This window comes from Eptatretus burgeri, chromosome 17 (genome assembly GCF_056783735.1).
Source record: "Eptatretus burgeri isolate ZD-2024b chromosome 17, Ebu_testis_v1, whole genome shotgun sequence".
Lineage (NCBI taxonomy): Eukaryota > Metazoa > Chordata > Myxini > Myxiniformes > Myxinidae > Eptatretus > Eptatretus burgeri.
In genome coordinates, this window is record NC_140977.1 from 40,501,548 (window position 1) to 40,529,105 (window position 27,558).

At 44.0% G+C, this 27,558-nt stretch overlaps 1 protein-coding gene and 1 long non-coding RNA gene across 9 annotated transcripts in view; one reads left to right on the plus strand and one right to left on the minus strand.

Moving 5' to 3' along the window:
- Positions 1-23,002, plus strand: part of LOC147009852 (CREB-binding protein-like) — a 321,503-nt gene extending 298,501 nt beyond the window's left edge. For all 8 annotated transcript variants that reach the window (XM_085861662.1, XM_085861657.1, XM_085861660.1 and 5 more), the window contains 9 exons: positions 1,118-1,185; positions 11,806-11,956; positions 13,925-14,071; positions 16,665-16,778; positions 17,791-17,956; positions 18,109-18,276; positions 18,399-18,560; positions 18,792-19,073; positions 19,277-23,002. In XM_085861662.1, coding sequence (XP_085717788.1) covers positions 1,118-1,185; positions 11,806-11,956; positions 13,925-14,071; positions 16,665-16,778; positions 17,791-17,956; positions 18,109-18,276; positions 18,399-18,560; positions 18,792-19,073; positions 19,277-21,535 — 3,517 coding nt within the window. In that variant the 3' untranslated portion in view covers positions 21,536-23,002. The remainder of the gene's footprint in view (positions 1-1,117; positions 1,186-11,805; positions 11,957-13,924; positions 14,072-16,664; positions 16,779-17,790; positions 17,957-18,108; positions 18,277-18,398; positions 18,561-18,791; positions 19,074-19,276) is intronic.
- The window catches only part of LOC147009853 (uncharacterized), a 149,890-nt gene that overhangs the window by 51,010 nt on the left and 71,322 nt on the right, over positions 1-27,558 (minus strand). Inside the window, exons 3-4 of the long non-coding RNA XR_015052810.1 lie at positions 15,674-15,784; positions 15,093-15,210 (exon numbers count right to left, since the gene is read on the minus strand). This is a non-coding gene — a long non-coding RNA (uncharacterized LOC147009853). The remainder of the gene's footprint in view (positions 1-15,092; positions 15,211-15,673; positions 15,785-27,558) is intronic.

Sequence of the window (27,558 nt, forward strand, 5' to 3'; positions counted from 1 at the left end):
TGTCGCCTATCCGCGCGTTGCGCCGCCTGTCCGCGCGTCGCGCCGCGTCGGCTCCCTGTGCGTCTCGTCGCGTCTCCTCCCTGTGCGTCTCGTCGCGTCGCCTCCCTGTGTGTCACGTCTCCTCCCTGTGCGTCTCGTCGCGTCGCCTCCCTGTGTGTCACGTCGCCTCCCTGTGCGTCTCGTCGCGTCTCCTCCCTGTGCGCCTCGTCGCGTCGTCTCCCTGTGCGTCTCATCGCCTCCCTGTGCGTGTCGTCGCGTCGCCTCCCTGTGCGTCTCGTCGCGTCGCCTCCCTGTGCGTCTCATCGCCTCCCTGTGCGTGTCATCGCGTCGCCTCCCTGTGCGTCTCGTCGCGTCGCCTCCCTGTGCGTCTCATCGCCTCCCTGTGCGTGTCATCGCGTCGCCTCCCTGTGCGTCTCATCGCCTCCCTGTGCGTGTCATCGCGTCGCCTCCCTGTGCGTTTCGTCGCGTCGCCTCCCTGTGCGTCTCGTCGCGTCGCCTCCCTGTGCGTCTCGTCGTGTCGCCTCCCTGTGCATCTCGTCGCGTCGCCTCCCTGTGCATCTCGTCGCGTCGCCTCCCTGTGCATCTCGTCACCTCGCTATGCGTCTCGTCGCCTCCCTGTGCGTCTCGTCGCGTCGCCTCCCTGTGCGTCTCGTCGCGTCTCCTCCCTGTACGTCTCGTCGCATCGCCTCCCTGTGCGTCTCGTCGCCTCCTTGTGCGTGTCGTCGCGTCGCCTCCCTGTGCGTCTCGTCGCGTCGCCTCCCTGTGCGTCTCGTCGCCTCCCTGTGCGTCTCGTCACCTCGCTGTGCGTCTCGTCGCCTCCCTGTGCATCTCGTCGTGTCTCCTCCCTGTGCGTCTCGTCGCGTCGCCTCCCTGTGCGTCTCGTCGCGTCTCCTCCCTGTACGTCTCGTCGCGTCTCCTCCCTGTAGTCTCGTCGCATTGCCTCCCTGTGCGTCTCGGCACGCCGCCTCCCTGTGCGTCACCTCCCTGTGCGTCTCGTCGCCTCCCTCCCTGTGCGTCTCGTCGCGTCGTCTCCCTGTGCGTCGCGTTACGTCACGTTGTCTGTTTGTGCACCTGTGTCGACATGCTTGAATCACATACCAAATTTACTGTTTTACAGTTTTGTATGTGATATCTGTTTGAAGAAAACTGCAAGAACAAGAAAAGAAAACAAGTTTTCAGCAAAAAGTAAGGAGGAGATCTCAGATTGGAACTTTTGCAGAGTCTGTGCCCCTTCCTCATGATTGTGAATCATGTGAAATCATGATTGTGAAAAAAACACTGACTTGTGAAGAATTTCGGTATTCAGAGTTGTAACCCACCCTCCCCCTCCCCACTGCAGTGTATAAACTTGTAATTTAAGAAAAAATTAAAGCAGACAAAACAGAATGTCTCGTTTGCCATAATATATCTTTATATGGTGTCAAAACAGGAATTCAACTTGTGAAAGGTTGTGAACAAAAGCTTTTGAGAGAAGAGCGTTTTGGTACTTGGATCGACTTCTGGTTCCATGGTTCCTACAAAGCCAAACCTGGGACATGTTGCATTTGGAAGTGGCTTGTTATAGCTTGCTATCGCTTGCCAAGCCAGCCGTTCCATATCATCTGCCTTGTACATTGCTTGCAAAGCCGCTTTGTAAGCATAGCAAGCAAATAAGGGAGGTGCATGGGAAGTGTTTGTGAACGGAACACCTCCGTATCTACGATGAATGGATTAATTTTGAGAGACACACACACAGAGACAGAGACAGACAGAGATAGATCGATAGATGGATGTTTTTTGTGGAGTTCTACTCAAGCTTTCTGATGTGGAGTGTGATGCATGAAAATGATCCCCATGACCTGAGTTGATTCGGTTAATTCGCTACTAATAATTGGGAAGAATTCCCACGTGTTATACGCACGTCATTTTAAGGCATTTCAAGCAGCTTAAGTCCTGCCATGGCATACTCATTACAAAATAAACTAGAAGGGCACTCGGTGGGGCGCATTACCTCCGCCCGGATCCGGATCTTCACCAAAATCAAATCAATTCGTCCTTGTCACACACCCAACCTGTCCACCAAGTTTCGTCCGAATCCATCCACAACTTTTTGAGATATCTTGCACACAGACAGGGGTGAAAACAACTTCTATCTACCTTCAGTGTGTGGAGGTAATAACAAAAATAATGACAACATTGTAACAAAGCATATATTAAGTAATACTTATAATCTTTACCCTTTGAACCCAAGCGGCTGTTTTACCCGCCGCCATTCAAACTTCCGTCTGCCTGAGCGGTCAGTTTACCGGCCACTATTCAAATGTCCATATTCCCAAGCGGCCAGATTTTTCTCCAGGGAGCTCAGGGTGGGGGAGCCGAAAATCCAAGGAGCTCAGGTTCAAATGGTTAACAACAATAATAATGATAGTATCATTTGGCAATAATAATAACGAACGTATAATCGTCGCCCTGGCCCAAGCACTTCTGGAGTTGGTGAAAGACTCACTTATGCTCAAGCAGTACGGCAGGTAGGTATGCTACAAGGCTGTGAAGACCAATGAAAATTTGGTCCAATGGGCCCACCAGTGTGAGGAACTCATAGCCAAATTCAAAACGCTTGGTGACTCTTTCTTCAATTTTTCCATTGAAGGTGACATTGAAACATTAATTTCATACTTTTGTTGTTTCTTCTACTTTTCATCCTGATTCTTGAAAACCTACAAACATTCAAAACCCTTCCACCCCCAACGTTCTAAAATGCATAGTGGCAGGTCCACACATAAGCTTGGCAGGGGGCTCCCTCTTCTAACTCCCCATTTCTTTCTCTTTCTTTCCCTCTTCCTCGTACTCTGTAGCTGCTACTAACATAATAAATTCGTTTGGAGAAATTGTCACAAGAGGATGAGTAAGATGGAAAAAACGACGTCCCAGACAGCATTTGCTCAAGTACCACAACAGTGTTTACATGGAGATCGCCATGTTGTTCAGTGGTGCCCAGTACTCCGTTCCGTTGCAATGCTTGCTGCCTGAGCCGCTTGCTATTGCAACATACTACTGAACTTCTGGATGGAACGAGTTGAAAACTGGTTGTTGTACCCAGAAAATGCACGGGAATTTTTAAGACATAAAAAAATTAATAATAATAATAATACTACACCTGGGGGTTCAGGCTGAGGGACAGGCAAGCAGCATGTCCCGTTAGCAAGCAACTCACTTGGTGAGTGCCAAGCGAGGTGCTTTATTCAAAGTGCTCAAGCTAGCACATTGGAACAGAACGGAGTGCTCAGCCCTGCTTAACAACATGGCAGTCAGTATCCAATGTAAACCATGTATGTAATTGTGGTACTCGAGCAAATGCTGTCCGGGCCGTCGTTTTCAGTTTTACTTTATTCTCTTGCAACAACTTCCCTAAATGAATTTATTGTGTTAGCAGCAACTGCAGAGTATGAGGGAGAGAGAAAGAAAGAGAAAGAAATGTGGAGTCAGAAGGGGGAGTCCCCCACCTACCAAGCTTATTTATGGACCTGCCACTGTGAATTTTGGGGAGGGGGGTGTAGGGTCTTTTTCACAGGCTGACCAAGGGCGTGCTCCGTTAGCAAGTGGCTTCCTATTGCTTTCCAAGCCAGCCTTTTCCGTATCAACAGCTTTGCAAGCCACTTTCCTAGCTGCTCAGCAAGTGGAGCAAGTGATTAAGAGAGGTGCTTGGTGACTGGTAAGCGAGCTGCTTGTGCTTGCTAAAGGAACACACCCCAGATCTTCGTTACTCTGAGAGGCCTTCTTCAATGGCCGGGATACCTTTCCGGAATTGTCTTGTTTCACAGTTTTTGTTAATTGTTGGTGGTGTTAACTTGTTGGTGTAATGTATTTGCATGTCTCATAGTGTGCTTTTGTTTGTGTTGTTTATGTGTTGAGTTCTTGTTCTTGTCTGGGCTGCATTCTCTATTCTCTTTTGTGCCTCGATTGAGTGTGTTACACACTCAATTGAGGCACAAAAGAGAATAGAGATATGTTGCTGTGTCCCCCCCCCCACCCCTTTCCACTCCTCTTTTCCTGTTTGTTTATTCGCCTGCTTGCTGCCCCATTGTCAGTGTGTTGGCTTTCTCCCCTCTGTCGCCTTGATCTTCTATGTTCCTCAACTTTGTGAAGGGGTGAGAGAAGGAGGGAGAATAAAAATGCAAAAAAGTGAAACGGAGCAATACTTTTTTAACTTCACATCTTCACATGAAAATTTAATCCACCGTTTGGCATTGAATGCAATTTTGTGAATTTCCCATAAGGGCTAGCAGGATGACCCAGGAGTACGCACTCTCGCCTCTAAGTTCTCGAACCTGGATTTGAATCCTGACCCAGCCATTTGAATCCCGATGCAGTCATCCTGGTGTGTCGCAGGCAGGATGATTCATCAATGTGTGTGCCGTCCCTCGGATGGATGTTAAATTGGGCGTACCTTCTGCTGGTATTCGTTTCATTTAAGTACTAGAGGCGTATGCTTGCACATTGTAAGCAATAACGAACCCTGCTTCCCCATTGTTTTGGGTTGCTCACCTGCAGTTGATTTTTCATTTATTTATTTTTATTTTTATTTTTATATTTTCATTTGCAGATGCTTTCTGATGGTTCTGTGAATATTTTTTTTCCCTGGTGTATCAGCTTCGATATCCATTGGAACACAAAATTACCGTGTTTCCCCATTATCTTGGCTCGCTCACCTGCATTTTTTTCATTTATTGATATGCTCACGGAAAACTAATGTTTTCCAACGGTTCTGTGATTCCCCCCCCCCCCCCCCCGATGTATCGGCTTCAATGTCCATCGGCAAGCAAAATTTCAGCTTTCTACGTCAAACCGAAGATACCTATCTTTGATATCAGTCAGTGAATCAGTGGTTACAATGAGCTTTATATATCTTAGATATACAGTACTTATTTGGTGAAAAATATAATCAACATGGGCGTGAATTGATCTGTCTTCCATCCGCTCTACTGTTGATATAAATTATACGACTATCTTTCCAGTTTCCTATCTCCTTTCTCACCGCTTCACGCATAGTCACCAAACTTTGTGCACCTCATTGATGATGTGCAATTCTGCTTGCAGCATCTAAATTTACTTGCAACTCCTCCATTTATTTTTTTCGGTCCAGTCGAAAATACTTTTTTCTCAAAGCGTTCGCCATGCTGGATGACATCAGGGCATTCTGGTGGGTTGCGCTTCAAGCCTGAATATTGTGGTATTTTTGTTTTCTCGTCCCCCCCCCCCCACCCCTACCCCTTCCATTCAGTGGAGCATTGTTGTTTTATGGCTTTCGCGTCCTTTAAAATGTCAATACATAACCAGTACATCTGCGAGTTACGATTGTTACCTCCGGCACCGAAGGTGAAAGACGTTATGTTTTCACCCCTCTCGGTCTGTTTGTGTACAGGATATCTCAAAAAGTTGTGGATGGATCTGGATGAAATTTTGTGGACAGGTTCGGTGTGTGACAAGGACGAACGGATTAGACTTTGGTGAAGATCCAGATCCGGATACTAGAATTTTTAAAGTGATTCTTCACCATTGAGAGAGAGAGAGCCAAAAATGATATTTAGCACAATATCTCAAAAAGTTGTGGACGGATTCGTACGAAACAGTGAACAAACAGGTTGGGTGTTTCGCAAGGCCGAATTGATACGATTTTGTTGAAGATCCGGATCTGGAATCTGGATACGAAAATTATTTAATTAACCTCCGCCATCGAAGATGGATGGAGGTTACTGTTTTCACCCCTTTCTGTTTGTTTGTTTGTTTGTGTGTTTGTGAACAGTATTACGGAAAAAGTCCTCGACGGATTTCGACGAAACTTGGTGGGGGGATTAGGTATGGTCCAACGATCATGCCATTAGATTTTGGACTTGTCCAAAATCCAATATGACCGCTATGGCGGCCAATTTAAAAAAATATTTGAAGTTTTTTTTTTTTTGCATTTCTACATGTTTTAAGTGATTTCCAACCCCCCCTCCCCCCCCAAAAAAAATTGTTCGAAAAAAAAAATGTTTGCAAATTTTTTTGCATTTCTACATGTTATAAGTGATTTCCAACAAAAAAACATGCCAAAATTATAATTGCGGGTGATTTTGGAACTTCAGATGGATATACCCACGTAAAATCAATTTCTGTCTCAAAGAATCTAGTTATGACGAATGAATTGAGTATGTAAAAGGGAAAGTTGCAAACTATAACTCTGAGCACTGTTGACATCAAATTGAATGAATAGGATATCAAGTTCACTTGAGTGACCAAGCAGTATTGGCGTTGGAGGTTTTGCACTCTACCGAGTGCTCCCCCTCTAGTTTTTAAAGTGATTCTTCACCATTGAGAGATTGGGCCAAAAACGATGTAGTACTGTATAGCATGATATTTCAAAAATGTATTGGGCCCGATATGTTCTCATGGATCAGGCATTACGTGGCGGAGGTATGCGCTCTACCGAGTGCCCTTATAGTCTTATTCAAGTAACTTTTTTTTGTACATCCTCTTGTATTCCCTTTTAGTCCATGAGCCAAACCGAATTTCATGACCAAAAAGGGGAACAGACCCCACCATGATTTTTGGTTAGCTTGATACCTCAAGTGTCCGAAATCAGTTAATGGACTTGCAAGGAAGGTAGCTTAATGACCTTTTGGCGGCCATCTTTAAAAATGCCCGCCGTTATTTCACCAAAATGGAGGAAATTGGAAAAAATACCCACAACTCACCTCTAGAATGTTCTATGGACATGCGGTTTGGCTTAAAATGATTGTAAGAACATTCTACATCTGCCAATATTTCGTTTTGGATAGTTATTTGCTACGGTATGTTCCAAAACTCGAAGTTTCTCCCAAAAAAGTGGCATTTTTAGGTTTTTTTTGCTATATGTTATCAAGTTTTCTGCCAATTAATGTTAAAATATATCTCAGCTCATTTTTTTACCTTGGTCACCTCGAGTGGTTCAGAAGGCATTCAAAGAAAGTCAAATATCAAGTTATCTGAACTTCACAGGATTCTTTAGATATGTTTTCGTACATGATCTATTTGTCAGTTTTCGGCCTTTTTTGGGGTACCCGATCTCAAAAACCTTCTATACTATGCCACCATTGGGGTTTCAAAATATCTAATAGGCATTTTTATAACTGAAATAAGATCTTACATATGCTCATTATATACTAGACCGTCTGTTGAGTACCGGTCAGTATACATTTCCCATGTATTAGTACACCAACTGCGGCCCTATCCCCAGCCCTATCATGGGAAGGGACACAAAGCCCATCTATGACAGATTGTGATTAGTGCGAACATCTATCTCCTCTTCTTCTTCTTTCGGCTGCTCCCGTTAGGGGTCGCCACAGCGGATCATCCGTATGATCCGCATAGTGATTTGGCACATGTTTTACGCCGGATGCCCTTCCTGATGCAACCCTGGTCGCCTCTTACGACACAGGGATGAGGTACACCTATTTTAACCGGGGTATACACCGGCCCAGTATACTGGTACTCATTTCGCTGACCTCGGAAGGATGACAGGCTGAGTCAACCCCCTGGTGTATTAATTCAGTGGCCCAACGGGGCTTGAACTCAGGACCTCTTGGATCCCAAGCCGCTGCCCTAACCACTGCGCCAACACCATCTATCTATCTATATCTAATGCGAACATCTATCTATAGCCCCAAAATGTACAGGGTACAAACCAGGAGTTGACCGGTACTCAGCAGAGGGCCCAGTAATTTGCTATTGTTATAGTTGTTTTCCAAATCAACAACATTTGTATGTCTTACCAGTTACTGTTCGTGGTTTTCACAAAACTTGTATTAAAAAGTAATTCACCAAATATTGCCCATATATTTGGTGGTGAAGGCCCATATGGTGTCCAAGGTCTCCGAGAAATTATTGATATGTCCGCCAAAAAAGCATTGAATCAAGTTCCTTTGGGTATATCTGACTCTGTACATGTACCCGAACTGGAGGGTACTGAGAGAGCCAGTTTGGTTGATCCAACAACTTCTGGCTATTTTCAAACTTTGGTGATCCAGTAATGCAGTCTGTGTTCAAACTGCATCCCAATGCCCTGCCGAATTAAACTTTTACTGACAAATGAATGATCATTTCATGTAATTGCTAATTAATATCCAGATGTTGTTTGACCGACCAAACCGGTTCTCATGGTACCCCCCAGTAATTTCCTGGCAAGGTTTTCCTGATGTCTTGACTTCAGCACTCGTCCACAAATTAAAATACACTGTTTCTCAATATGTACTCAACCACTTAAAAATACCGTGGTGCCCCCAGAATCCGAACACCCCATTGTTTGAACAAATTGGAATCCGAACAATTTTTTCGAGAAAAGTTTGCCCTAAAAACCGAACACATTTTCAAAAACCGAACACAACGTGGCGTTCTTGTTTGTTCACGTGCGTCTCCCCCACCTGTTCGACCCGCATCTTCGCGCTTTGTTCATTCAGTTCGTCGGTGGAAGTACTCGTGAAAGCATCTCTCGTGCGTCGATCGCTACTTTACCTCGTGTTTTCACCTTGATTTGTGCTGTGTTTTTTTTTTTACTCATCTTGTGTTTTAATTAATAACAAAAAAGCAATCCGATCACGTGGTGTGACGGACTGTCGGGCAAGGATTTAATTTCACAGAAAACCGGTTGTAATTTGGAATATCCATTATTACCTCAGCCCGATGCGTTTGATGAAAGTGATTGTGGTTCTGGAGGCATCATGTTTGATGAGCTGCCCTGGGGGCAGCGCTCTCGCAGAGTGCGCGAGCGATCGGAACCCAGGCCGGAGCACGAGCTTGTGTGGACCTTTGGATGTAGTGATTGTACCAGTTTACATACAATAACCGCCACCGAAGGTCTTTTACTGATCTTATTTTACCTTAAACATGGGTAATTTCAGTTGAAAGTGGGTTTTCTTGGGGTCCAGGAACGGATTAATTCACTTTCCATTCTTTCTTATTGAGAAAATAGTTTTGGAATCCGAACTTTTTGCAATCCGAACAGCCTCCTGGAATGAATTAAATTCGGATTCTGGGGGCACCACTGTATATCTAATTTAGTCTTCCTCGTCACTGTCACTATCATCCATGTCTTGCAATTGGTCTTCATCCTTTGTCTCATCACGCATATTGGCACAATTTTGTAGTCTGCACACTGGTGTGCAGCTGAAACCATTCACTACACAGGGGAAGTCATCATTACAACTTCTTGGGCACTTGCACGACATTAGTGCCAGAACAGCTTCTGGGGCTGGGGTTATTGTAAGCCAATATATTTCCAAGTTTCCCTTACCATTATCCAACCATGCCCTTCAGTGGGACTGGGTATCTCAGGAAAGTTCTGGAGACTACGCCTCCAAATGGCAGACTGGTAGTTCGCACATTGCGTGTGTTGTTTTAATGCATCCTTGCACGGGGGAATCTGTCCCGATGAAACATCCTTTCTTTGAACAGAACAAATCATAACGGAGGATGTTAACCTCCTTGACATTCGTGTTTGAGCAATACAGGCTACAGGTGAATGCCTGTATCGTTTCGAACATTTCATCTCTGACGACCCACTCCTGATCAAGTTTCATGAATGCTTCTCTGAAATGCTGTTTTTTGCGGATCAAATTGATTGCTTTTACCTTACCCTGGCCAGCGAATGAACTCGCTGAATCACAGCCAGTCCACGCATGGACTCCAATCAACGACGCACACACATCCTTGCCGAGTATTGTGCCCAACCTTGAGACGTCAATAAGTCTTATTTGGGTTTTTTTTAAGGATCACAAATACATCAGTATCCTCTGAAATCACAATAACCTTTGGATACGTAATGGCAGCATGTTTGCAATGAACCAGCATTCTCATGTCGGCTTCTTCATGGGTTGATGCAAGCGCCGCAATCTCTGTCACATTATCCTTCGTAATCTGGAAACACTTTTCACCAGATGTGACCATCATTGTTGTGTTACCAAGTTTGTCTCTGTTCCGTTCTTCCTTCCAGTTGTCAGCTGGAAACATTGTAAGCTTGTTCTTGCTTTCCTTACTCGCCAACATCCTTTTCCAGTTCTTTATTCTGTGTCCTGGCTTTATCTGATCAAATACAATGCCATGTTGAGAACCACGATGCAACCGTTCTGCGTCTTTAATCGACAGGTCTTTGTAGACGTCAAACACAACATCAACTCGTCCACTTCCCTGGCAATCATTCAGGACTTAATTCAGAATTATCACTGAGAGTTCTTCAAATGTCAGATTCTCGCCGTGAATCTTTTGGACTATCCCCATGGCATCAACTATTGTTGCCCGAGGACCTGAGGACAATTAAACATTCGCAATTTCTTTTTCAATATGCTTGCCCAAAGTTGCTTTCTCTGTTTTCTTTAGGGTGCCGTCACCATTGGCCAATGCCCATGGTTTGGGACCGAGAGGATAGCAGAGAACTTCTTTCATATCTAACTTCCTGTTCTGAGCGATCAAGATCATATGTCTTGTCAGTGCATCACATCATACTGATCATGCACAGCCATGTAGGCCCAGTCACCTGTATGTATGGTACAATGTGTCAGCATTGCTCCATGCCAACCTTGAATGTTAGTGGAAGTGGTGTGTAGAATCTTTATTGCCGAGTAGAGTAGGATAGGCAAAAGTGCATCATGGGCAAGGGCGTAGCCCTGGGTGGGGGGGGGGGTCAGCACAAACTCTGACCAGGCTATGGCCCTGGTGGACAACACTCAGTTTATGTACTTATATTTTTGGCATCTGGACAGTGCTTACAATGGGTTAAAGCACCAATGAGTCCAGGATTGTTACCAAATGTCATGACCTTGCCTGCCATTTGCTCACAAGCAGCTACTTTCACTTTAAGATTCATTTTCCTGTAGATTTTTTTAAATTGTAGATTTTTGCTGTTGTTATTGTTGGTAAATCTTCCATGGGTGCTGTGGGCTACCCAGATCTAGCACATATCCAAGTGTCAACCCATGGGGGGGGGGGCTTGGGCTGCCAGAGGGAGAAGACAATACGAATCCTCCAATTTTTCCTGAAGTCAGAACCTGCGCATCAGACATAAAGTCCCCCCACCCCTTTCCATCATACAGGGGAATTCATGAGCATGAACTCCTGCATTTTATTCCAATAAAAAACTGTTATGTGGAATGTTGTGAAAAGTTTTATTGATATCAGTTTACCGCTACCCCAAAAAAGGCCGAAAACAGCAAATAGGAGCATGCCACAAAATGTATCTATAGAATCCTGTGAAGTTCAGATAACTTGATATTTGACTTTCTTTGAATGCCTTATGAACCACTCTCGGTGACCAAGGTAAAAAATGAGCTTAGATATATTTGAACATTAATTGGCAGAAAACTTCTGATAACATATAACAAAAAAACCTTTAAATGCCACTTTTTGGGGAGAAGTTTCGAATTTTGGAATATACCATAGCAAATAACTATCCAAAACTATATATTGGCAGATGTAGAATGTTCTTACAATCATTTTAAGCCAAACCGCATGTCCATAGGACATTCTGGAGGTGAGTTGTGGGTATTTTTCCAATTTCCTTCATTTTGGTGAAATAACGGTGGGCATTTTTAAAGATGGCCACCAAAAGGTCATTAAGCTACCTTCCTTGCAATTCCATCAACTGATTTCGGCGACTTGAGGTATCAAGCTAACCAAAAATCATGGTGGGGTCTGTTCCCCTTTTTGGTAATGAAACCCGAAATTTTGAGGTCTGGCTCATGGACTATTTGTCCTTCTCTCAAGCCCTCAACACCCTTATTTATCTTCCTTTTTATTGCCTTTGTTCCCACTGTGTAGGGTTACCATCATCAAAGCTTGGTTTCCACCTGGAGAACAGAGTTAACTGCTTTTTGCATAAGCAGAACCTGCCCGAGGCTGGGGAGGTGTTTGTACGAGTCGTCCATGTTTCAGACAAGACGGTTGAAGTTAAGCCTGGTATGAAGGCCCGGTGAGTCATTGTTTTCTGTCTTATTTTATGAACCATTCATTGGCTGTGGCGGGTCCTAAGATATTAGTCACTCCATTTCAATCAATTCTGTGGCCATGACATATTTGAAGGTGATCAAACCCTCCAACCCGATTATATCTCCTCTCTTGTATTGAGCGGAGTTATATTTCATTTCCTGTTTTGTCTTCTTTTTTTTTTATAAATTCCAACAATTTTGATCGGACATCATTCCTTCATTTCTGAGCCAATTCTCTTCAAATATGTGCCGTAATCCAAATCCCCCAGACACCTTTTTTCTCGCAACGAATTTGACCGCATTTCATTTTTGTGGGGTCAAATGTGAAACGCTAAAAATCACACATTTTCCCTTGCCATGATAGAGATCAGATTTGGCACAAAGGTGCTTTAAAAAGCCCCGATAAGGGATGCTTTAGCAGAATTACGCATGTCCAATTAGAGTCATTTTTGGGATTATACAAGGTCAAAGTTCAAAATTGGTGAAAATTCATGTGAAATGAAGTGTTTCCTGCCAAGCTTTTATTCAGATAAGGCTGCCGCACCCCCTTCAGGATAAAGCAGGTAAACACTGGTCTGGTGTCTTCTATTTTCCTTTGCGTGGGTCACTATGTAAGCTGGTGTAAAGGGGGCAGGTGCCAAAACATTGACCTTATTTGATGTAATTTTAAAAAGTAGTTACTGTTTTATGTTGTTCACAATGTGTTGCAACTGTTTTACCTTTGTAGCTGGTGTTGGCTTAGCAGCTAGGGTGGCTGGCTTATGATCCTAGGGTCCTGAGTTTGAGCCCCGTTGACTGCTGAATTAACACAAGGTGGGGGTTGACTCAGCCCGTCATCCTTCCGAGGTCGGCAAAATGAGTACCAGCTTGCTGGGATGATTGAACCATTCGAATATCCTGCGTCAGAGTGGTCACCCATCTAGGATTGTGCCCAATTGCCCAGGAGACTGCTTTGGCAGCACCGACGCTCTGTCCATAGTATGGTCCCAATGGATTTGGATTTTTGTTTGTTTGTTTTAGCTTTCAAAGGTTGTTTTGTTTTCATTCACATTTTCACAGATTTTGGGTTGGTCCATTAGGAGTTCACATCTGAACACTGGGGGGTCATGATGTTGAGATCCTCGGTTCATATCCTGTTTGTTGTGTCCAAAGCTTCATCAGCCTTCGATAATGTTGAGAAAAATATTTAAACTTGCATTTTTTTTGGGGTGGTGTGCAGGATGAAAGCTCAAGTGAATTGTATCACGGGACATTAGTGAGATAAGATAACATTTTTATCCCCATGCTTTTTGAAAAAAATGGGGGGGGAGGGGGATGTGGGATATTGGAATCTGCTCAGTCTGTCTGTCTGTCTGTCTCTCTGTCCATCCATCATACTATCTCCTCCGAAACGGTTGTGCAGAAATTCCCCAAATTTGGTAGACTTAAATCACCACATGGCAAGAATGTCCAAGAGCAGTGTCATTTTTGACCCCACCCCCTGGGACAGGGTCAAAAGGTGAAATAACGGAAAATGCAATTATGAGTACCTTTTTAGACATTTTAAAATTAGACTTTGTATATGCAATAAACATTGGGGGACGCATAAAATATGTAACAATTTTTTGGGATTTGGCCCCTGGTTTATGCCTCGGGAGGTGGGGACTTGGGGTCAGATAGGTCAAAATGGGGGGTAAAATTTAAACTCAAAATTTTATATTAGGTCATTTCTGATGGAACTTTTCGCCATCTTTCAACTCTGCTTTAGGTGGGAATTGCGGGGATTTGCGATGACATGACTTCGACTGCTCTCGTGTTTTTTATTTTATGATTATTTTCTTGCCATATGAAGAGATGCATCTTGAGCCAATTCTGGGAGAAAAATAAGCATATTGGATGATTGGCCAGATGATCTGCTGATTGACCGTTTCTAATTGTGAACATCACTGACTCCTCTTCTGGCTCTTTGCTAGGTTTGTGGACAATGGGGAGATGGCCGACTCCTTCCCATACCGCGCGAAAGCACTTTTTGCATTTGAGGAGATTGATGGCGTTGACGTATGCTTTTTTGGATTGCATGTGCAAGAATATGGATCAGATTGCCCCCCACCTAACCAGAGGTATGTTTTGTTTGTTTGTTTGTTTTGCATGTCTTTGTTTTGTTTATCCAACGATGATGACTGTATTGCTGAAAGTGAAAAAGAAGCAAAAGAGATGTTTAAAAAATGGAAAAGTACAATGGAGAAGGAAATGTTTTTGTGACAACATTAATAAAACGAAGGTTGTGGTGAGTGGCAAAGAAAGAGAAAGGAGAGAAAGTGGGCAATGGCCTTGTTAAATGTACGTAAAAGGAGTGAGAAGGAATTCATTTCGATGAAAGCAATGCTAGAGCTATTACCACAAGAGGTGCAGTGGTATGACTGGAAATTTGGTAACTTAAACTGGGATTTTCATAATTATGTAAAAGATATGAAGATTAGCCATTTCAAGAAAAAGATAAAGAATGAAAAGCTCCTGAACTCAGATTTAAATTTGGAAAAGGTCAAAGGCTTCTGTTACCTTCAACTCTTGGAGACATGACAAAGGCATCAAGAGGAGCAGAATTAGCCGTTATATCAATAATAAAGTCAGCCTGGAATTGGTGGACATAACTAGATGGTATCATGAAACACAGAAACATTCCATTATCTGTAAAAAGTAGAGTTGATAAAACCCGTATTAGACTTATTGATGAATTTAAGCAAAACATGGGCAACACAGATCGATTAATTATAATCGATCTGTGTTGCCCATGTTTTGCTTAAATTCATCAATTTTTATGAAATTATGAAAGAATTATGAAATTATGATAATTTTTCATAATTATGAAAGAAAGAATGGAAAGAACGAAGATGACGATCATATGATGGATGAATGGATTGTCTCTGAAGGAAATAATGCCGAGCTCAGAAACCAAGAAGAGATTAACAAAAATCAACACTGGTGAAGAAGAACTTCGGAAGAGATTGATTCATTTTCATGTCCAACCTGTGGCTGCTGGTTTGAGTCATTACTGGGGGTGCGGCTGTGCCATTGATGTAATGCCCCATGCTGGTAAGGGCAGGAATTTGTAATTTGTTCATGATGCTGACTAATACTCACCTATTCTTCGTGAAGGACCCCACGGGACCGTTAACATCCACCAACCAATGCTGGCAGGCAGGACACCCAGCTTCACGTCCATCCAAAGGACGGCACACCCATTGATGAATCTTCCTTCCTGTGAAACACCAAGATGACAGTTTATAGATGGGTCGAGATTCAAACCCAGGCTAGACAGCTAAGAGGTGAGTGTGCGTACTTCTAGGCAATCCTGCCAGCCCACCAGGGAGAAATTAAAATCAATACCACTGAAAAAGACCTTTGGAAGAAACTAGAAGGGCACTCGGTAGAGCGCATGCCTCTACCCCGTAATGCCTGATCCACGAGAACATATCTGGCCCAATACATTTTTGAGATATCGTTCTCTATATCATTTTTGAGCCCTATCGCTCAATGGTGAAGAATCATTGAAAAATTCTAGTTGTTGGATCCGGATCCGGGTCTTCACCAAAATTGAAGCAGTTCGTCCTTGTCACACACCGAACCTGTCCACAAAATTTCATCCGGATCCATCCACAACTTTTTGATATCCTGTATATAGACAAACAAACAGAGAGGGGTGAAAACATAACCTCCTTCACCTTTGGTGGCGGAGGTAAAGACTTTTTCGATGTCGTCGTCATGTGCTGTCAGAAGATGAAGCTCTATTGAAAGCAATGAAGTGCATGGTAGAAGAAAGCCCAGAGAACGTTCTAAACAGACAAGGAATGAAAATGTCAAGAAGGTTATGGACTGTTTGGAGTTGCACGAAACTGATGCATAGATACAGTAGATCCATATGGAGGAATGACATCATTCGAAAAATAGGGAAAATAGTGATGAAACATTTGTTGTCGTTTGCTTTTCTACCGTATAGTTTGAGAGATTAATTGTTTATGGAATACTTTTTGAAATCATTGCCTTATTTAGTACATCTTTCAATCTCACCCCTGTTGTTTTGGTGATTCCCTGAAAAAAATGGTGGAATTGTTTATTTCCAAACCAACTTCCCTTTATTCCTATCTCATCCCAATCTGTCTTGTCTGCACACTCCCTCTCTTCTGTTTCTGTCACTCCCCTTTCTTTTTCTTGCTTTTCTTTTCTCATGGGGTGACAGGATGGCCTAGAGGTACGCACACTCGCCTCTAAGCTGTCTAGCCTGGGTTTGAAATATCGACCCAGTTATAAACTGTGATCCCAGTGTTTCACAGGCAGGCTGATTCATCAATGTGTGTCATCCCTCAGATGGATGTTAAACTGGCATCCCGTCTGCCAGCATTCATTAGTGGACGTTAAAGATCCCATGGTATCCTTCATGACGAGGCGAGCTGTTGCCAGCACCATGAACAAATTCCAAATTCCTGCCATAACCGGCAGATGGCAATGCATCATCAGCACAGCTACGCCCTCAGCCGATGATGCTATTTCCCTAGTCTTGTGCTGCATACAAACGAAGAATACTTTTCTTATTTTTACCTCCTGTCCACCTCCTCATAATACCTTGACAGTCCCAAATTATGTGACATGTTGTGCTCTCGTTCAGAAGATCTCTCGGCCGACTCCTCCATTCAGTGTTCTTCTCTTTGTTTACAGGCGTGTATATATTTCGTACTTGGACAGTGTACACTTCTTCAGGCCACGAAGCTTACGGACAGCTGTCTACCATGAAATTCTCATTGGCTACCTCGAATACGTCAAGAAACTGGGGTGGGTGACATTTTCTTTATTGTCTTTGTGAAAAAAAATTGAAATTGTTACAATCATGTGAAAATGATTACTGTTGATAATGAAACGAAATTATTTTTAGCTCACCTGGAACGTAATTCCGGGGAGCTTATTGGTTGGCGTGTTGCCAGTTCTTCAGTCCGTCCACAAACATTTGCAACTTATCTGAAACTGCACATCCGATTTTGATGAAACTTGACCACAACCATCATCACCCAATACATACCAAAGTTTGTTCACGGCATTAAAAAAAAAAAATCCGGCCCGAAGGGGATCTTTGTGGGATTGCCCCCCCCCCCCTCAAAATAGGTAGTTGCGATAACATTGGTTCATTTTGCTGATTCCATCCCACATTGACTTCCTCCTCAGTATCATTCTACCAGGTGAGCACCCAGGGGTATTGCTCATATTTTTATTTTCTGAGCGATTGAGGCAGCGGTCTGTTGTCTATACACCGCCCAAATTTAGGGATGTGTCAGAAGAACATGTTGCACGTTTGTAACAATATCGCTGGTGTATACAAGCTGTGAGGTACTCTGCTGGTGTTACAAATTACATGGTTGTACTTCATAACATTTGTGCAAAATTTGAGTTTATAAAGTTGCAAATGCACAAGAAGAGATTGAAAATTGCAGAACCCAGCCTCACTTCAATTATTTATTCTTTTTATTATTATTTTATTTTTTTGCAGAGTTATTTATTATTATTCAACTTGGATTTGGTTGAATCGCATGCCTGGTGTTTATTGGCCGGCCACCTATGTTGCAAAATATAGGAAAGTTGTAATCTTAATTGGCTGCAGATGTGTTGTGCATAGCACATTAGCCACCATTGTAAGTTTGTTTATAAAGTGAGCGTATGTGCATCACAAGCTGAAGCATCACCTCAATGTCTGTTCTCCAAATGTAAGTGTTCCAAGTGAACATTCCATCAAGTTTGAGGATGCTGACCAAAACAGCTTTCTTCTTTTGTCTCACTTCACCCTCATGATCAGGTACACAACTGGGCATATATGGGCATGTCCCCCAAGTGAGGGTGACGATTACATCTTCCACTGCCACCCACCGGATCAGCGCATCCCCAAGCCAAAGCGCCTCCAAGAGTGGTATAAGAAGATGCTTGATAAGGCTGTTGCGGAACGTATTGTTCATGACTATAAGGTGACACTATGTGGAAACACGAAAGACCCACGTGATGTTTATTTAATTTTGATCACAAAATTGGCAGATTTCCTTTTTTAGGAACACTGAATTGGAAAACCATTTGTTTGGCCGATTTAACCAAATCCTATGGTGCCGCAATTTCCTCACAGGACATCCTGAAACAAGCAACAGATGATCGGCTTACAAGCGCGAAGGAGCTACCTTACTTTGAAGGTGACTTTTGGCCAAATGTGTTGGAGGAGAGTATCAAGGAACTGGAGCAGGAGGAGGAAGAGCGCAAACGCGAGGAGACCAGTGCATCGTGTGAGAGCACAGAGGTACTTGGATTAGATTTGTATATTCTGGCCAACAAGTGATGAGCAAAACGAAAATTATTGGGGTGTTTTTTTCAGATGTCAAGGCCCTTATTAACATGCTTTTTTGCTGGGTTGTACAACAGGGAAAGAAGGGCGACAGCAAAAGTGCAAAGAAGAAGAACAACAAGAAAACGAGTAAGAGCAAGAGTAGCAACAGTCGGGCAAGCAAGAAAAAGCCGGGTATGCCGAGTGTCTGCAACGACCTGTCGCAGAAGCTTTATGCAACCATGGAGAAGCACAAAGAGGTCGGTTTTGATTTTCTCTCTCGAGCCAAAATAATGCTTTATCGTAATTTATCTTTGACTCCTCTCCTTCATGAAAGCAGTACAAGTTGTTATTTTTCTTCTTAAGTCTTCTCTCAGGCCAAACTCAGTTGTCTTTCATCCTTGCCTTCTCGTCTTCTCAATCAAGCATTGCTGTGTATAAGCTTCCCTTTGAGATTTCCCAGGATGTTAAACTTTGATCATTCTTCACAGGTCTTTTTCGTGATCCGGCTTCTAGCACCTACAGCAGCAAATTCGTTGGCTCCCATCCAGGACCCTGACCCGCTTGTGCCTTGCGATCTGATGGATGGACGCGATGCCTTCCTTACGATGGCGAGGGATAAGCACTACGAGTTCTCATCGTTGCGTCGTGCAAAATGGTCGACTATGTCCATGCTGGTCGAACTGCATAACCAAGGGCAGGATCGATTTGTTTACACCTGCAATGAATGCAAGCACCACGTGGAGACCCGCTGGCATTGCACAGTTTGCGAGGTGATGTAACAATTGTGCCTCCCCCACTCTCAGTGTTAATATTTGCCAATTTACTTGATTACTTGCCGACCTCCTTCACATTATCTTCCTTTGTCCCCTTTGCAAGATCACGTTGAAAACTGTCGATTTACCCCGACAGCTTGCATACAGGCATTAATTGTCATTTACATTTTTTAAATTTTTTTTTCTTTCCCCCTCTTCAGGATTATGACTTGTGTGTTGCCTGCTACAAAAGTAAGGGCCACGAGCACAAGATGGAGAAGTGGGGCCTGGGCTTGGACGACGACAGTGCCGGCGGCCAGCAACCGACCATGCAGAACCCACAGGAATCACGGCGCCTGAGCATACAGCGCTGTATCCAGTCACTTGTGCATGCATGCCAGTGCCTGAATGCCAATTGTTCGCTGCCTTCTTGCTTGAAGATGAAACGGGTTGTGCAGCACACAAGAGTTTGCAAGCGCAAGACCAATGGTGGTTGTCCTATCTGCAAGCAGCTTATTGCACTTTGCTGTTTCCACGCTAAGCACTGCCAAGAAAACAAGTGCCCTGTTCCCTTCTGTGTAAACATCAAGCACAAGCTGCGGCAACAACAGTTGCAGCACAGATTGCAGCAAGCACAGATGCTGCGGCGACGCATGGCAGCAATGACTCAGCAACAGCAGCAACAACAGCAACAGCCACAACGAGGTGGGACACCTCATGCAGGCCTTCCTTCGCCTCCCAGCTCTGTGACGCCTTCAGCATCAGTGTCAACAACAGCCGGACAAGTCGTGCCACCCACACAGCCTGGGCAGTCATCGCCACAGTCACTTCCACAAATATCAAGCGCTGTGGTATCAGCAGTACGGCTGCCCATGCCAACAGGAAAGCCTGTTGGTCCATCTGTGGTGGCACCAGCTCCACCAATTGCAGCAATTGAAGCGGCACGGCAGATTGAAATGGTTGCACAGCGGCAGATAGCTTCGCAACAGGCACAGCAACAGGTACAGCAACAACAACAGCAGCAACACCAAGTGGTACAGCAGCAGCAGCAGCAGCAGCAACAGCTTTTCAACAGGCCGCCAAGCCTGAACAATGGAATGGCTAGCCAGACACTGATGGTACCTGGTCAGCAAATAAATGCTATGAGTTCAATAGGCCTGCAGATTGGAACCCGTGGCCCACCACAAATGCAGCAGACCATGGCAATGCATCCATCACAATGGGGGCAGCCGAGTATGCAGAGGCCGACAGGCATGCAGATTCCCATGGGTGCCCAGCAGATAAGTATGGTATCAACACCAGGTGCGTTACAAGGCTTGGCAGGCCCTGCACAAGGTGCACAGTCGAGGAACCCTGTCCCTCCAGCTGCAGCTCTGCAGGACCTGTTGCGCACGCTGCGTTCACCAAGCTCTCCGAAGCAGCAGCAGCAAGTGCTAAGCATTTTGAAATCAAATCCACAGTTAATGGCAGCTTTCATCAAGCAACGGGCATCACGGTACCAGGGAGCACAATCTGGCATGACGACTGGTGGGCTGACAACGCAAGGCCCACAGGCTGGTGGCATGCCTGGCCAAGCGACCATGCAGATGCCACGGTCAGTTGGACCTCAAGGAGGTATGGGCATGACTGGTGCCCAAGGACAAGGGCTGGGTGGAATGGGTGCGGCGCTAAGTGGCATGGCCCAACAGCAGCAGCAACAGCAGCAATATCCAATGATGCGGAGGCAGGCTTACACACAACCTGGGATGCCAAGCGCCATGGCTTCACATGGTCAATTTCAGGCTCCGCCACAACCCGGAACCTATGCTCACATCCATCAACAGCAACAGCTGCAGCAGCAGCAAAGTCAGCATTTGGGCTTACAACCAAGTTCTATGAGCAGCCAAATGGCTCAGCTTCAGGGCTTGGGTCCAGACGGTACTCCATCTGGTTCAATACCAGCTCTGCAGCAGCGGCTCATGCAGCAGCAGCAAATGAAAATGTCTGGAGCAGGTGGTGGGCCGGGAACTGCCGTACAGCAGACGCCAATGAGCCCACAGCAGCATCTCTTATCAGGACAGTCGCCAGGACCCGCACATCTTTCGGGCCAGGCAATGGCAGCACCCCTTGGCAGCCAAGTGCGGTCTCCACAGCCTGTGCCCTCTCCTCGACCACAATCGCAACCACCCCACTCGAGTCCGTCACCACGAATTCAACCTTCCCCACACCACGTCTCTCCTCAGACAAGCTCACCGCACCCAGGGCTGGCGCCGGGGGCGGGGACGGGCGGCCCACCCCCACAGCCCGGCGGGCCATTGGACCCGGGACATTTTCACGGGCCGGAACAAAACGCGATGCTCCCTCAGCTACCCGGCGCTAGCATCACACCTTTGCATCCGAGTGCAAGACCAGGGGACCTTGGGCTAGGGGGTGAAGGCGGTGAGATGTCAGGGACCTCTATTGCGTCTGACACGCTCGAGAAATTTGTGGAGAATCTGTAGTTTCCCTTTGAATCCCACTCCATCGCTGCTGTTACTTTGCAGCATTTTATTCTCTCTCCCTCTTCACGTCAACCATCGGACCACCGCACCCTACTGGCAATTTTCCCGTCAGACTCAGAAAGTTGGGTTTCCTTTCCCTTTTTCCGTGTTGTTTAAATTTTGTTTCATTTTTTTGTACAGTTGATTGGAGATTCCTGAAGCGGTAGGCATTCATAGAAGTGGCAATTGTAGTTTATGGGCTGTTCATGTTATTTCCATTCTGGCTTGCGTCGCCAGGCCAGTGGACTTTGTAATTTTTGACGTTTCTTCTGCTGTTCGTTTATTTTCCTCTGTTTGGAGGACGCTGTTTTCTTTTTTTTTGTTGTTTTTCAACAAGACTTTTAATATGCACATTTTATATTTTTTTGGCCTCCCTCCTTTTCCCCCCAACCCCCAATTTCCCGATCCCGGTCCTTGTGTATTCACGTCGTATCACGTTGAAATTCATTTGTGACAAAGGAAAATGCAACTTGTCATTGTAAACAGAGCGTACTTTATAAAACGGATATAGCCAGCTGAAGATATTAAGAAAAAGACCATGAGAAAAAGTTTCTTTTCTATAAATGTCTGTGGAGACGTTTGAAGTATTAATTTGTATAGTTAGGAGACCATAGACTATAAGATGCACCTGTCGATTTGCAAACAAGACATCCATGGCTTTTCCGCCTGTAGAAAGGCTCCTGCTACCTGGTTTTGCTCTGGCCCAGCGCCCGGTTTACGTCCAGCGCTTGTAGAAGCTTTCTCTTTTGTTTTGTCCTCCCTTTCCCCACTCTTCCTTCCCCCTCTTTGGCTGTCATCAGCCAAAGCTGTAAAGACCTTGTAAAACGTTGGGTTAATTATACATGTAAATCATGCAGTTCCTCAGCATACCGTTTCCTTATAAATATATGACGGAACATTCGATGAAGTCACTGTAAAAAGAAACTGCATATTTGCTACTTATATGCTTACCTGAAATAAATGTGTGCCGCCTTTCCACGATGTTCATGTGACGTCGATGTCGCATCCATTTGCTGTACGTGCTTTTGGGGGAGTGTTTACTTTACTGTTCATCGATTAAACAGAAAAGGGAGAAAATTAAACTTTGTACAAGAACCAAAGGCTTGTGCATTGAAGCAGACTTCCAAACACTACTGTGTTAAGGATAGCTTTTTGAATACTTTTTGTTTATTTTATTTTTGTTTTTGGAGGGATTGGGTGGGGTGGGGGTGGTATTTTGGGTCAATTGTACATCTTTACTGTTCCTGTTTATGGGACTTTGCCAGCTTAGGGCGAGACTTGTATTTTGGATGCAGTAATATTCTAAATAAATAAATTTATGTTGCAAATGAACGTAACCCTTTGGAGCCGCGCAACTCTTTTTGTAAAAAAGGCTTTGTTCAACACCGGACTTAACTGCATTAAAGTATCATCGGTGACAACGTTGAAGCTGAGAGTTGTTTGATGATTATTTGCATCACCCTCCTCCTCTCTGCTGCCCGCATTTCTCATATGAGTGCACATGATTTATTCTCACGTTAGTTATCCCAAGAGTCGACGATATTTTGTGCCGGCATCCTGGACCGTCTTGTTTAGGGTCATTGGTGACCATCTTGCGCCACCAGAAATGATGCGTACCAAAGCAGTCGGGTGTACCATGCGCATCAATGGGTGCAATGGTATTGTCTTCCTCTCTGCCTCTTGCCTTTGCTGTAACAACACTGGAATTGTTAATATCTGCAGTAGCTGCAGCTTTGTTGTTGATCGATCAGTTGCACAAACAAATTGCTATTGAAATTGCACGCAACTGCCTTTGTCCGCATCTGAACAAGTTGTTCAATAAGATTCCGTGCTTTGAAGTTATTGTTGTTTTGTTTTTTCCGAGCAAATCTTTTTTGTAAAACTCCTTTTTATTTTTATTTTTGTAAATCCACCGCTTTTACTCGAGTAAATTCAAGAGCCAATTCAGGATTGTAATTATGAATCAAAGTCCAATGCGCACGTGATGAAGTACAGTACTCTCAAGTCCCGAATAAGCGTGGGGGTCTGAATAAGCGTATAGGGTGGAACATTTTCCAAATTTTAATTAGAGTAGAGGGTGGAATAAGCGTGTAGGGTGGAAAATCCAAAAAAGTCTAATAAGCATGCAGGTCCGAATAAGAGGGCAGGGTGGAAAAACCAGAAATATGACAAATATAGAACATGGATTTTATTGTTCAAATACATACATTACATCAGGACGACACATCTCTCGACGGGACAACATTGTCACCCGACACGCTCGCCGGTGTAAATATGACCTGAGGGTGGCAAGAACGATTTTTTAACAAGCGTGTAGACCCGTGAAATAAGCGTGAATAGAGGTCGTGTAGGGGGGATTTTCACCTCAAAAAAAATAAGCATGCATGCACTCTTATTCAGGACTTGAGAGTACTTGTTACAAATTACGAAGATCCCTTGAAAGTAGAATCTGTGCCGACTGCAAGCACCCCGTCACAGAATTGTTTGCACAAATCTCCACTCTAGTAATTCATTTGCGTGTTACTAAGTTGCTAATTGATCAATCCTGTATGTGGAATTATTATTACTAGTACGTGCCCGTAAAAAAAATAATAATAATAATAATAAATATTCAAACCGCGAGCAACAAACAACAACCACACAGGCTGTTTCTTCGCTCGCGCGTGCCCGTACGTGCGTGGCCCGGAAGTTCGCATATTATTCGCAGTTACGATTAATCGCAATTCAGTTTTAATACCCAATTATTCAATTAGCGCCAACGTATTTTACCTTTTCGCAATGTCGTGGCAAGGAAAAACAAAAAGAGAAGAGAAGAGAGAGAAAAAAATTTACTTCCTGGTTCGGAGCATACCAGCACTCTGATGTTACCGAAATTTATGCACCGTCTAATATGAAAACGATCATAACTTGGGGGCATTGTTTGTCTATAAATGCGCATAAGAAATCGAGAAATTATTAGAATACACGAAGTCATCACTATCCGGAAGCCCGTACGTTGTAACCCGTAATGGGGAACGCGGCTGAGCTTCCCTTCCCCATCAGCCACGCCCACGCAACAACGTGTCTTGTCATTGGTTTGGTAAATAAATGGCCATAACTTGGGAAGCACTTGTCCGATTAATATCAAACCTTGAAAAGGCACATCCTCAGGTCCCCAGCAATATATCTGGCAAGTTTCAATTAGATCGAACCAGTGGTTGTCGAGAAACAGCGGTCACACACACACACACACACACACACACACACACACACACACACACACACACACACACACACACACACACACACACACACACACACACACACACACATTGCTGGAATTATAGATAGATGATTATTATTATTATTATTTTTTTTGCTGGCTTTAGACCTCGAGTCCACGTAAGAAATGCCTTGATCAAGAATATGCGTTCCTTCATGAATCTAAGCATGTGTATATGCAAATGTAGTGTAAACATATATACAATATATATATATATATATATATATATATATATATATATATATATATATATATATATATATATATATATATTAAACACACACACACACATCGCAACATGAAGATGAACTTGCATTTGGTCAGATGTCTCGTACTTGCCACCTCTCCTCCAGCCTTTCAAAATGGGAGAAAATTTCGAAGTATTCTCTTTTCTCATCCGATAAACGATTCTACTCTCGCAAATCATCTGCAAACTCATACGTGGCTTTCATATTATGACATCATGGTGGCACTTCCAATTGCCTTCAGTGATATTATTTAAAAATTGATTGTCTGTGGTGCCTTTCATTGAAAAATGTTTTAGTTTGTCACATAAAAATGTAATTATTGCTTTTGTTTTTAATTATTTATAGAACCCCCCCCCAAACCCCTCCCCTCCTCCCTCCACATTGATTTTACAAAACGTATGATAAGCTAGTTATGCCGTGTTGTATTGCCAGTATTGGTATAATGTATACTATAACAGTATTGGTATAGCCTTGGTATAATGATCTGATTTATGATGTAATTTTATGACATGTTAAAATTTGTCCATCAAACTACCACAACCAAGAAGTTGACCCTTGCTCCCCTACCTTGTTGAGTTTAAGACAAAGTGTTTTTTTTCTGGAATTACAACCAACATCACAAGGTGATGCCAGAGGTCTGTGCATGGGAGGTTTTGTTTTTAATACCTTTCCTTTTGTTGTACTGAGGTTTAGGTGGGCTACCTCGCAAGTCCTTTTCCATAGTTCTGGGATCTCATTGAACCCGAGATACTTTTGGTCTGATTCTGGTGAAGGATGGAACTCCCCTTGAGTTGCTTGAGAACCAAAGCCAGCATCTCCTTTTCTGGCTCGGGCTTCTTCTCTTCACCCCCCCCCCGCCAAACTCCCCAAAAGGCGATGCGATGCCAATTACACATTTGCATCCCATATCGCACTTCTGCTGTCCTTTCTCAGCCACAATTATCATTCCCACCTTCTCGTGGGGTCGGTTGGGGGAAGTTTGGCCAAAAGCTCTCATGAACTGGCTGGCCCAGCCTAAATTTGTCTTATTCCAAAGCTGTGGCCAAACACTAATCTCCAATCTTGAAGGACATTTCAGATGCAGATCAAACGTATCACGTCCCTGGTTGTAACATGCACAATAGAATAGCTCTGCTCTGTTGCCCTGCCCGTGAAGTCATAGATGTGTGCAATACCTCCAATGAAAGTTTACGCCTTGTTTCTCTGGGCCAGGATAAAAGTTTTAATCTTGTTTCTCATATTTATTTGTTTGAGGTCTCAAAAGCTTCTTTTTCTTTTTTGGTTTTGATCCTGTTTTGCTTTCATGTATTCAGTTGCTTTGTGCTATTTGCAGTATCTTAAGCATTAACAGTGACTTGTTTGCACCTTTTTTGTGTTGAAAGGGAAGTTCACCAAAGATGCCCACTCTCGAGTGTTTTGTATGCTTTGTCGTTAGAACCAATACTGGCTTCCTTTCGTATGTCCCTCTGTGCTTTGACCACTTCTGGTTTGATCAATGATATCTGTGTGCGTATCATTAATTCAAACGATGTTTCCGTTCTTGTACTCTGTTTTATAGAGCTCATTGGGAAAGTTAAAGTGGCACTAGGCTCAAGCTCGGACCATCCGTGTCCCACGTTACCCACGTGTGTTAAATATTTGTGTGTTTTCATTGACAGGTATACAGTGGGGAGAACAAGTATTTGATACACTGCGGATTTTGCAGGTTTTCCCACTTACAAAGCACGTAGAGGTCTGTAATTTTTATCATAGGTACACTTCAATTGTGAAAGACGGAATCAAAACCAAAATTCCTGAAAATCACATTGTATGATTTTTAAATAATTAATTTGCATTTTATTGCATGAAATAAGTATTTGATACATCAGAAAAACAGAACTTAATATTTGGTACAGAAACCTTTGTTTGCAATTACAGAGATCAGACGTTTCCTGTAGTTCTTAACCAGGTTTGCACAGACTGCAGCAGGAATTTTGGCCCACTCCTCCATACAGATCTCCAGATCCTTCAGGTTTCGGGGCTGTCGCTGGGCAACACAGACTTTCAGCTCCCTCCAAAGATTTTCTATTGGGTTCAGGTATGGTGACAGGCTACTCCAGGACCTTGAGATGCTTCTTACGGAGCCACTCCTTAGTTGCCCTGGCTGTGTGTTTCAGGTCGTTGTCATGCTGGAAGACCCAGCCATGCCCCATCTTCAATGCTCTTGTTGAGGGAAGCAGGTTGTTGGCCAAGATCTCGGGATACATGGCCCCATCCATCCTCCCCTCAATACGGTGCAGTCGTCCTGTCCCCTTTGCAGAAAAGCATCCCCAAAGAATGGTGTTTCCACCTCCATGCTTCACGGTTGGGATGGTGTTCTTGGGGTTGTACTCATCCTTCTTCTTCCTCCAAACACGGCGAGTGGAGTTTAAACCAAAAAGCTTTATTTTGGTCTCATCAGACCACATGACCTTCTCCCATTCCTCCTCTGGATC